This window comes from Macrobrachium rosenbergii, chromosome 30 (genome assembly GCF_040412425.1).
Source record: "Macrobrachium rosenbergii isolate ZJJX-2024 chromosome 30, ASM4041242v1, whole genome shotgun sequence".
In the NCBI taxonomy this organism is placed as follows: domain Eukaryota; kingdom Metazoa; phylum Arthropoda; class Malacostraca; order Decapoda; family Palaemonidae; genus Macrobrachium; species Macrobrachium rosenbergii.
The window spans coordinates 19,087,081-19,099,580 of record NC_089770.1 but is presented as its reverse complement, the minus strand read 5'-3'; the positions used below and the strand labels follow the sequence as shown (position 1 = coordinate 19,099,580).

The following is a 12,500-nucleotide window of genomic DNA, read 5'->3' as shown; positions in this document are numbered from 1 at the left end:
GGGCGTCACTCCATTAACATTATAAAAGTTCAAGTATTTCTATTTATTTCATTTCCCTGGTTCGAGCTCACTTCAATTACTTGAAGGAAAACATCTCACTTACCACTCTATCTCTTATTCAAATCAAAATTACTGGTGGGTCAACGAATGAAACTCTGATATAATATTTTAAATACAAAAATTTATTTCTAAATTCAAAGATTATACATGACATTTAACAGTCTCAGGGAAATTTATTATTACTTGAAAAATTGGATTAAATCGGAATTAATCATCAGTCAAAATTAAATCAGAAATTAATTTATTAATTCATCAAAAATTATTCAAGAAAGATTTAAATTGTTAAATAACAAAACTTGATTGAAAGGAAATATACTGTAAGTAAATTAATTCCCACGTGCTAAACAAAATAAGGCAAATAAATCAATCATTTAAAAATGTGGATACAAAAGACACAGAAATATACTCTGCAAAAGATTAAATATCAAAAAATGTAAAGCAAAAATTAAGGCAATAGCAAATACATCACATATATGCATAAAAGAAAAATTCTTCAAAAGATAAAGCATAAAACATATAACACGAAAAAAATATTAAAAAAGTGAAAAGGTATCTTTACATATAACCACTGCAGATATTATTTTCAGTGCACTGAAACCCAATAATTATATTACAATACCTTGGTACCAAATTGCTTCGTGTTTTTAATCAGGCGCCGTTACACACACACTTAATAAAATACACTGTTCAGATAACTCAGACACATTTACTAAGGAATTAAACAGTTAAAGGATATGAGTGACCATCGTCTATCTAAATATCAATTACGTTAAAACAGGAAGAAATCCCGTAAGCCGAGAGAGAGAGAGAGAGAGAGAGAGCGCATCTCCCTTCAACAACGCCTTTTGGTCTCTGAATGTCGGCCCCTTGTAAGGCATCTTAGACGCAGCAGGGCACAGCCTATGGGTGCGGGGACAGGTCCCAGACGATGTTTTTATTTTAAAACTCTTTAAAATGATAATTAGAGACAAAGTGGAATTACAGTTAACACTAATATTTACATAGTTTCAGAACAAGAGAATCTCTAGTTATTATAATAAGAATGGAAAATATCGCTTCACATAACATTCCTCAGTGACGTTCGGCAACTTTCGTAATGGAATTTCCCACCCCTCTGTTTTGACTGGGCCCCATAACGCCTTGTACGTTAATGGATTTAGTCATATGAGAAGGTGTTAATCTCAGCAAGTTTTGAATAGTGACTAAATAAATTGCGTCCCTATACAATGAACAAGGCTCTCAGTCTCTCTCAGCTCAACGCATACGTCGTCCTCTCAAATCATATAGCGTTTAACCACTAACTTTACGCTAACTCTTTTACGGCATACGCGTATCTGAACACAAAATCACAGTTATACAACAACTCACACATACACACGGGGAGATTACTGCATTATGAAAACCACAGCATAAGACTATATATATATATATATATATATTACAGCATTAAGCCATTTCCCATAAGGGGAAAGACACTGCACCAAAATTCCCACAACATTAACCGCTTGAACACCTACAGAGAAGGCTCATCAGCATCACGTCAAGCCCCCTAAACACACTAGACTTTTCGACTCTATCTTGTACTCATTCTCCTGCTTCTTGGATGTAAGGAACTTTCTATCCATTGCCTCTTTCACTCTTTCCAGGGGTCCTTTATTCCTCACACAGTAGGACTGTGGAACAGTCTCCCTGAGGATGTCGTGAAATTGGAACTTCAGAAGTTCATGCGAATATGCAATGCATTACTACCCTAATACAATGCTTCTTGTACTTTAATATATTTTGATCTATTAATTAATTCTTATTTTTAATTAGTGAGATCTCTCCTTTCTGTATTTCCCTTTGCCTTCTCTTGCTTCCTAATGAGCACCATATTCTTTGGAAGCTTGAATTTCAAGTCAATAGCCCCTGTGGGCTTCTCCCATATGAATAGGGTTCATCTTCTGAATAATAATAATTATAATAATAATAATAAACCTTTCTGAGAGTATTCTCCTCCTTTCTCCTCAAAATTCTAATTATACACTCTTTTCATCGAACTCAGTCGTTTATTCTTTCCACATGACCTAAGTTACCTAACCCACTCAAAACACTCCGATCCATCTGTCCACTTATGCTAAAACTTAACAGTTCATCTCAACAGGTTCAACGTTTTCTCTTTTATTCGCATTTAGCATCCATACTTCACTTCATTAAGAACAGCAAGTTCAGCAATTCCTACAAAAATTCGCAATTTAGCCTCATCAGAATATTGTTTCACCTGTTCAGTGTCTCGCCTCTTTTCTCATCATATTTCCATCTGTTACATTTACTCCAAAATATTTATACGAATCAGATTGTTCCATTTTCCACTATCAATACTAATAGTAAATGCTCCATCTTTTGGGGTTCCTTTTACATTCATAACCTTACTGACCGTTTTGTTTTGATTCCTTAAAAGCATTCTCGTGAAACACTATATTTAAGGATCTATGTCACGTAGGCTGAAACATGTCTAGGATGGAGAAAACTCAAGTGATGCTCAAGGATTATGTAAAACACACACACACACACACACACAGAACGATGGACCAAGAATCCCCTGGCAGAAGAGAGGAACTTTCCAAAATGTAAAACCAAGGCGTGAAATGGTCCTAGTCTCTTGAAACCTATAATCAAAAGGCCTAAAATTATGAATGGTCTTGTTAGAGGGGTTACATAACTAGAGTGTAAAAGCATGAATGAAAGATGGTTTGATTTATGATCCACTTTAAATGATATGGGCTTGGAATAATATGTCAGAACAACGAAATTTTTGTATGTTATGTTAATTCATAATTTCCCTCTGAAAAATAAGGGTTATTTTTTAATGTGCTTAAGTATTTCACTGTGAAAGTTTAGGTGCGTATGTAAATACAAGCACACACTTAGTGTACACACACACACACACACACACAATATATATATATATATATATATATATATATATATATATATATATATATATATATATATATATATATATATATAAATAATTGGTGGTCTAAAACATTAAAAGATAAAGAAAAAACATACAGACAGCATTCTACGAAGGTTGCAGGTTCTCAAGAAAATGGAGAAAGTATTATAGGAATCCAAAGAATACATAGACAATGGGTTCTACAAACCTCTCAAGAATATAAAGGTTTAGTATTCTAAGAATCTTATGAATTCATGTCAGTTAAGCTTCACTATGATGTATACAGTGGTTTAAGAACCCTACAGACCTGTGCGTCTCTTTGAAAAATGCAAGTGAAATCACCCTGGAAATACGGAGGAGGGCAGAGAATTCCTAAAAAGCGGTTAAAATCAGGTGACCCTGCATGAGTTGAATTGCTAAAGGAAGCCTTGGAATTAACTTTAAGTATAAGAATATGGTCGCAACACCTGCCTCCATAGGATAACGACACCATACATAAGGATGGATAAGTCTCACAAAAAATCTGGGGAAGCTGCCCAAGAGAGAAATGCACGGAGCCTCTGACAAGCGCCCTGAGCCACCTACAAGAAGACTATCCTATGACGAGATCCCTTGAAACCATAGCACTACACATTTTTACTTCCGAACCTAAATTACTAATGGATTGCAGGAATTAAATTTAAAAACCACTCTGAATGAAAGGACGAGTAGTATGAAATTAAGAAATAGGGAGAAAAATTTGTTTCGCGAGCCATGGAAGTATCCCATTTGTGTCTGTACTGTTCAGAAGCACTGTCTAAAGCTTATATCATATGTGGCATGAGATTGCATGGCTGAAGGCGAGTTTATGTTACTGTCTCTCTACGAATGGTAAAGACAGTTTTGAAAAATAGTTAATGGTTTAAAGGAAGAAAAGGGGAGACGACACAGTAGAACTCCGAGCGACACCATTAGAAATAGGAAAGGGTACAGATGTGGCGGTCATCAACGACAGGGGGGAGGAATGAAGCAATAATTGGTAGTTGGGATAACTAAGCCATTTGCCAGACCCAGTCAAATGTCCTAAGGATGAGAAAAGTGATAGAATGACCAAATGTGATAAGCTGGAATAGGTCATTTGATCTTGCCTCAATGATCAGGATGAGCACTAAAACTATATTTAAACAGGCTGCTTTATAAGTTCAGAGCATTGGCACAATAGCTGGAGTGGTCATTCCTCTAGTGCTTTCAAGATGAAGAATGAGTGTCAGCACTAAGGGCAAGAAAAAAATCGGCAAAATAACCAGACAGTCCCTTGTAAAAAAAAATTAAGGACCAAAAAGGATATAATCAATCCAGAGCTGGCTTGTTTGTTGTCAGTGCTTTTGCAGGCTACAGACTTTGCACACTGACATAATAAGAATCGAGTTGTGGCTAGGTGAGTCAAAGGGTCATCTGCGTTGGAATCATTTTATGATGAGTTACCAGGAAAACAGAGCCTATAAATAAATACATAGATGAATAAAGTATAAAATATGTGAATTATGACGAATGTAAATGAATTTCTGTGAGCCATTTGGGCAACAAAACCGTACGAGACTACTGAAGTAATTATTCACTTATTTGAGTTATCAGTTTTCTCGCACGAGAGCCAAAAATAGTCTACAGTCACTGTACCGCTTGTCTTTTGATTAGTGAAGATAAATATCATCGGATCCGGTCAGTTTTTGGTTGGATGACCACCAATGGCACTTACAACAGATCTTAGGAGTCTGATGCGAGTTCCAATAGGCCACGAAATCGGTCCCTGTTTGAAGCCAAGAAAGTGGATAAGGAATGGAAAGACAGGGGACATGCATACAATTCACACATAACTAGACGTACTCTCGTAATTGACATAGGCTATATACATGATAGTAAAACTACGAGTCCCTAACATATCTGTTTAAGAAACAAGTAAAAAATGAGCCGAAGCTTCTTCGGCGCAATCGAGTTTTCTGTACAGCCGCTACAGCGTATAATCAAGGCCATCGAAAATAGATCTATCTTTCGGTGGTCTCGATATAATGCTGTATGAGCCGCAGCCCAACCCTGGACAGGTAACGGTAAATCGCGTTACCTATTAAGGTAAAGCTGGGCATATATGACCGGCCGTAAAAAAGTTTTTTTTATAAAATATTTCCCAATAAGTTGTAAAGACAATTAGGGTTTGGCTTATTGGTTTCAACAACCCTTAATACTACTCTGGTGTTTAAATCAAACAAAGAATAGAAAAAATATTGTTACTAAATATTTCAAAAAAATAAGTTTGATTTTTTAATCACTTACAGTAAAAAATTTACAGAAAATCACAGAATTCAAATATTTACATAATCTTCACAGGACTTCATCCCAGGTGGTGTCTTGAGCACTGGAGAAAATCTGAAGCAAATTCGTCGAAAACGGAGAGAGCTGAAAGCATGAGAAAAACGTGAATTAAAATTTTTTGCAAACAAACAAAAAAAAATTGATCCTTTCATTGGCTACCAAATGACTATTGTATACATTTGAAAATTACTGAAAGTTATGTAATATATTGGTATATGATCTAAGAATACAATTATCATAAAAAAATTATATATTTGCGCACTTTAGTTTGAAAAAGACAAGTAAATGATAGTACCACCTTTTGAGGGACGATTTTTCACGCAATTCCTTCAAATAAAATATGTGGTACATCATCACATATGAGCTCAATCACACTGAATATTACATAATCTATAGAAAATTTCATAAGGAACAGGAATATAACAAGATTATAGCACTTACAATAAAAACCGAGTCACAGGGGCGAGCAAAGGTAGAGGAGGTGTGCATGTCGCAGGCAGCATCTGTGGGAAGAGGAACAAGTTATTATAATGTATGCTTTCAAGAGGCAATTAGGCTTACTGAACATTATTACTTTTGACTGAAATTCTACATGAATCTTTTCAGATGATACATGATAACTTTGAGCAAAAAAAAATTAGGAAAATAGGAATCTGTAAACCCCGAATGAACACTAAAATTGAGAGGGACGACTTTTCATGAAAATGATATATTCTCAAAACTTTACTGCAACATGAAAGAAAATATGTGGGGTCTTACCTAGACATTTTTGCAATTGGCACAACAGATAACCTGGTGGCTGGCACAGACAGGTTTATGACAATGAACACACAAAATTCTGCTTTTCTTGTGGGTGTTGCTGGGACACATGTAACATCTCGTGCGCGTTTCCAACCTCGAGGACGCTGCTTCTTGTGGTAATTCAGGAAGATTGAATGTTATTCTCATGATATGTTTCAGATCACGAGAGAGAAAAGTGAAGAGCCTGTACCTACGATTTACCCATTCGTAGCACAAGCCCTCCATCAGCTCCTTGTAGAACTGCCGCCTACTCTTCTTTGGAAGACTCGTGTTGTCGGTGTACAGAATATAGGAGTTCACCATCACCATGTTGAGCATTCCAAAGAAGTATGCTAGAGGCCACCATCTCGTCTTTCTTGCGCAGGAACTGATGCTGCATAGCTGATCAAAGCAATCAACTCCACCCTTAGTTGCATTGTAGAACATCTGAATGTCAGATTTGAAGTTCTCGATGACTGAAGGCTGGTGGTGGAATGTCGACAGCAGAAGAACCCGCTTGGTGGAGTTGACCCTCTGGCACTGCAAGGTGACGTTGTGGGCATACGAGAATGCAGCCACAGAAGAACCAACTTCCATCTTCTTGTTGATGACACACTGAGGAATATAGGGCTTCTGTCTGATGGTTCCTACCAGGTCCATGCCAACATCCTTCAGCGACAGGGCTAAGGGCAGGGAGGTGAACCAACTGTCTGTTGTCACTGTCCTTCCTCGTCTGTGGTATGGCTGAACAAGCTCCATAGTAAAACTCTCTCCTAACGTCATCCCCTTCGGAAGCTCAACACTCCCCTTGCCCATGTAGGGGATCGCATTGATCATGTAATGCGTGTCAGCATCACATGCCATGACCACCTTCAAGCCATACCTGGAGATAAGAAAAAACTATTGGTAAAAGTATAGCAATTATGAATAAATAAAAATCACTAAATAGAATAATAAAAATAAAAATAACAACAATGAAAATAAATAAACAAAATATATCACAAACATATATATAAAACAAGTATTATCATAAATTATTTGTCATAAATTTACTTACTTTGCTGGTTTATTTGGTATGTACATTTTGAAAGGGCATCGTCCACGGAAAGGAATCAACTGCTCATCAACAGTTATATGAGGCCCTGGCTTGTAGTTCTCCTGGCAGTGCTGGATGAGCATATTCCAAATCTTGCGAATTGGGGCCATCTTGTCTGTCTTGCGACGTTCCTGTCGAGTGGCGCTGTCGTCGAAGCGGATGACTCGTAGAAGGAAGGCAACCCGGCGTTCAGTCATGATAGCTCTGTAGACATGGGAGCCACCTAGCAAAGACCACATGTCCGATGTGGCCACATGGTTGTCCTTCCGTATTCCCGACAGGATCAAAAGACCAAGGAAGGCCTTCAGTTCCATCACAGAGACTTCCCCAAACGTGTAGCTATCAGCCTTCTTGAATTGTGGTCTCAGAGTCTCTATCTTCCGGTTGGTCTCTACACAAATGGCGGTAATCATTGTGGCATCAAAGAAGAGACCAAAGAAATCACAGGGCCTTGTAATGCCTTGTACTATGGTGCTGGAACTCCCCCTGGGGATGTAATGGGTATCATATCTAGGCAGGTCTAGATTGGCATCCCGGTGCCAAATTGTGCCATCCCTTGCCTCGACACACTCCTCTTTCAGCTTCTTGAAAGCAGTTCCTACAGCACCATGCAACTGGCCCCTTCTCCTTTTCCTGCTGCACAGTTCTGCAGATGTCAAGTTCTCTGATGGTATGTCATGGGACATACCATGGGACGTAGAAGGTCTTGAAGGGGGGTCGTCAAGGTCGTAAAAGTCTTCCTCGTCTGCTGGCATGATGTCCAAATCATTCACAATACTGACAGACATAGTAACATCGGAGACCACAGGCTTAGACTTCTTACAATGTTTGGAAGCGGGCCAAGGGTCGTGGGAACTTGTCGAAGCTGTCCAAGCTGAGGGGGACAACTTGGAGCTGCTCGAATAAAAGCTCGAAGTATGGAAGTGAAATACCTCATTGTCCTCGTGGTCTTCATCAACCTCATATGGGGCATCCTCTTCTTCCTCACTCTCACACTCTGGAAGGTTAATGAACGAGTTTTCCTCGTAAAGTGCGTTCGAAGAAGCCATGCTCTGAAAAAACACAAAAAACATCAAAATTTGGAAATCAGAATATCCGCCATATTTCCTTCTAGAAGCATGCCAGCTGGCTGCCGGTGGTTCTAGAAGTTTGGTAAATCTTTCACAAAAGTTGTATAAAAATATCAATAACACACATATAATGACAATTACGCTATAACCAATTATATGAAAACTTTGACTTTCACTAAACTCACGTGCAATGCAACACTGGGTCATAAATGACTGGTATACCCTTGAAAAATATGTTGTAGCGTCGAGATGAACAGAGAAGCAGCTACAGCAAGTTCGACTGCCGATTCACGGGCTAACATTTTGACTAATGGCAACCCCAACTGCGCAGTTCTTAAAAAACGTCTTTTTGCGCAGCGTCCTGGTTATACATGCCCAGCGTTACCTGTCCAGGGTATTAACCACGGCCTGATGGTGGCCTCTCCTATATCGTTGCCAGAAGCACAATTATGGCTAACTTTAACCTTAAATAAAATAAAAGCTACTGAGGCTAGAAGGCTGCAATATGGTGTCTGATGATTGGAAGGTGGATGATCAACATACCAATTTGCAGCCCTCTAGCCTCAGTAGTTTTCAAGATCTGAGGGCGGACAGAATAAAATGCAGACAGAAAAAAGCGCGGGCAGAATAAAGTGCTGACGGACAGACAAAGCCGCCACCAGGCCGCCACAATAGTTTTCTTTTACAGAAAACTAAATGGACCATCTCCGATCTGAGCAAACCTTGGACTGAACGCTGTAAAAATACCAACTCTTAAGCTATGCACGGAAGGGGTATGATTGCATATTCTTCCGAACATGTAATGACGCAAATCATTAGCCTCCCAAAGGAAGTTATTCTGTTTCTTATGGTTCACCCATTCATAGTCGTTGGATGAACGAACATAATATGTTCGTGCCCAGCTCGGGGAAAGGAAAACCAGACAAAGAGGAAAGTTGAGAAGATATGAAGATCGAAATGCGCTAACGGAACAAACACCGACGAGACTAATGAAAAGTTGGCTAAACGATTCATCACTTCTGGGAGATAACAGGCGCAATTAGAGGGAAATAAAGGTGGGGATCAAATTATCGTAAGTCTCTCCATTCACAGATAAACAACATAGCAAACCAATGGTTTAGATGATGAAAAAGAAGCGCTGAAGCGCACATTTACCTCTTCTCTCGGTGAACTACCAACCGTCGTTCGAATCACACTTCGAGAGATGTTTTGAAACTCTTCTATCGGCTAAGCGTTGAAACGAGACACACCGAGATGATCAAAATAAACCAGGCTCCACTTAACCTCTTGGGAAACCTTTAACGCCATCAAATGGTGCCTGGAGATAATTGAAAGCTGTTAAATCTCGATAGATCTGAACGCCATCTATTCCCTTCGTACCTCGAAGTCAAATTCTAGGCGTGAGAGCATCAAGCCTTTTCCACCGCGAACGGGTCACGAAGCATTTGAACCCTGGGGGCGGATTACCGCACGCGCGTCTCAAGGAAACGAGCGGGGGGGACGGGGGTGGGAAAGGGAGGGAGGGAGGGAGCAATGAAGTATTGGGGAAGGGGTGTTTTATGATATGATTAGGAGGGTGTTTGCCTTAATGGATGTGGAGGAGCACCGTCGAATTAACAGACGACAATGCTCCTCTGACTGCGCAAGCACAAACGCACCAAGAGATTCTTGCGACATGGAGGAAATTGGAAAAGTAAAAATTCTGTAGCATTAGTGCATAATTTTCATCTCCTCTCATCAAGGTATACGTATAATTTCATTTTTTCCTTCCTTTTATCGCATTTTGTTAAAACTGCAATGCAAGTTATTAGTGGCGTTTACAAGGTTTTTCAAAAATTACGAAGGAAAAAAAAATGCTGTCACTAATTCGATTCTGTGAGTATGCATATATAGGCTATATATATATATATATATATATATATATATATATATATATATATATATATATATATATATATATATATATATATATATATATATATATATATATATATATATATATACATGCAAATATATATATATAATATACATACAGTATGTATATACATATATATATATATATATATATGCATACTCACACATATATATATATATATATATATATATATATATATATATATATATATATATATATATATATATATATATATATATATATATATATATATATATATATATATATATATATATATATATATATATATATATATATAATGTGTGTGTGTACACATATGTATCATTTGCATAATGTACGTCTGTAAGTTTTCTGTCGTTACCCCAAACTAATCAGCAACACACATCCGGACAGAATTATTATTATATATGAGACTCAATATACACCTAAGAAAAACAAGTAATGATGACATTATACACAAAGGGACGTCATAACATTAGACGGAAAAAGGATGCATGACGGTGAACCTTTCACATACTTATGAACAGTGATAATCAACACAAGTCCACTGTTGGAATTTTGTGAGAGACTTCAAATGGACAAATCAAATAACTGGCAGACTGGATGAAATCTGGAAATGAGCTAGACCGAAACTGCATCCGAGAGTAAGATTAGACTCAAGCCTAGCACTCTGCAGTACGATCTCTATTTCCACACGGACATGAATTGTGATATTACAAATGAAACTATCTAAAAGATATTGTTAATTAGGAAATAAAGCTTTATGAAGAATATCAGGATTCAAGTGCAAGGAGACAGCGAGACATACTATAAATAAAATTACAGGAAGTTCCATATGTAGATGATATAATGATAAAAAGGATTGGCAAGCCATCTTAAACAGTAGGATAAGATCCTCTACTAATTACAGGATGTGAAGTTAAAAAATGTGTGACAATCAAGGTTAAGTGATGAGGGTGTTGTCATTAGCTTCCAATTAAGTTAATGATGGGAGTTGTTAGTACAGATGTAGTTGGCCTGTCCAATTTCGTTGACGATGACATCTAAATGCAACAGGGCTTTTACTTCTCTCTGGCATACACATCAATTTCATATCACTATTTTTCTTCTCCTTCTTCCCCATTTCTATGAAAGACGAGGAAGACGACGATGACATAGACATCTTCAATTATCCAAGTTACATCCTGGTATCAGAGACAGCCAGTGTCCTTGTAGGCTTCGATTGGCAATTCAATGTTGTATTGCTTCTCTTTTTTGAATACTGAGAAGTTATGTTTCTACGTTGTGTTTGTCTATTATTACGGAAGGAATTTTTGTTTTTACTAAAAAAAAAAAAACTCTATCTCAATTACCGGCATATTTAAAAACATAACTGATTCAAAATTAGTCTCAAAGGTGCAGATAATAGTTGGATCATTATGTCCAAGGTCACTCCAGAGTAGAAAAAAAAAGGTTGCTACATGTAAAACCATCTTACTCTTCACGCATCTAATTGGAAAGCCTCACACCCTAACACCTGGTGTAAATCAAATGCATTTCAACTGGAAAAACTCAAATTTGGGATTACTTTCTATCAGAAGGGACGAATGAATGCAGTCACTGAAATCTGGATCAGCAGAAGAGTTAGACACACAGGGTCTTGATATCCACGGGGTGACTATGGCACTGGACAAGTTATTCCACATACACTACACAAACAAATTGTTTAATTATATTTACCCTTTCTCTTTCACTTGCTGTACATGCAATATTCACACTTCAGTTTCATAACGAATAGTTGGCCTAACAACTTCATATAGTCTCCAAGTTTGCCTTGCACAGACATTCCAGTTATTTCCAAGTCTTTTGAACACACCGTGCTTACCCTCCTCTGTGACTCTCATTCAGCAATTATGCGTTAAGTTTACTGTATTTGTAAATCCTGTTAGAACCAACTGCTTCTATTCTCCCACCATATAAGCCCATGTATTAAAAGTCCTTGTTCTATCTTTCTACAGTAGTTGTCAGTTACTCTTAAACACTTAATCTTGCTCACATTTAATTTCAAATTTTTGCAAGACTATTCAACCCTTTCACTAGTTCATGCAGCTTTTCGTCTGTCTCCCCATATAATAACCATTTGAAACTCCATTTCTTGCATTGCCCTATCCATAAAGATAAGAAATGCCCTTGAAGACACAGCGCACACTTGTCTCAGAACCACTAACAGAATATCCACTCTCAAATCTCCACATTAAGGCGTTTACACGTATAGCAGGTTCCCATCCACACCATACCTAAACCTTTTTCAGGACC

General features: G+C 37.7%; 2 protein-coding genes across 4 annotated transcripts in view; both read right to left on the bottom strand.

Annotated features, from left to right (window-relative positions):
• Positions 1–12,500, bottom strand: part of LOC136855109 (U-scoloptoxin(01)-Cw1a-like) — a 47,808-nt gene that overhangs the window by 28,507 nt on the left and 6,801 nt on the right. Inside the window, exon 1 of one of the 3 annotated variants that reach the window (XM_067131943.1) lies at positions 680–795. The exons of the other annotated variants lie outside the window; for them this stretch is intronic. The gene's annotated coding sequence lies outside the window, so the exon portion shown is untranslated. Of the gene's footprint in view, positions 1–679; positions 796–12,500 lie in introns of those variants that run through there. 3 annotated transcript variants of the gene reach the window in all.
• Positions 4,805–8,900, bottom strand: LOC136854775 (piggyBac transposable element-derived protein 4-like). The gene is made up of 5 exons (XM_067131350.1): positions 8,476–8,900; positions 7,182–8,272; positions 6,104–7,007; positions 5,786–5,847; positions 4,805–5,428 (listed from the first exon to the last, which is right to left on the bottom strand). The coding sequence occupies exons 2-3, from the start codon at positions 8,267–8,269 to the stop codon at positions 6,104–6,106; spliced, it is 1,992 nt and encodes a 663-aa protein (XP_066987451.1). The 5' UTR covers positions 8,270–8,272; positions 8,476–8,900; the 3' UTR covers positions 4,805–5,428; positions 5,786–5,847.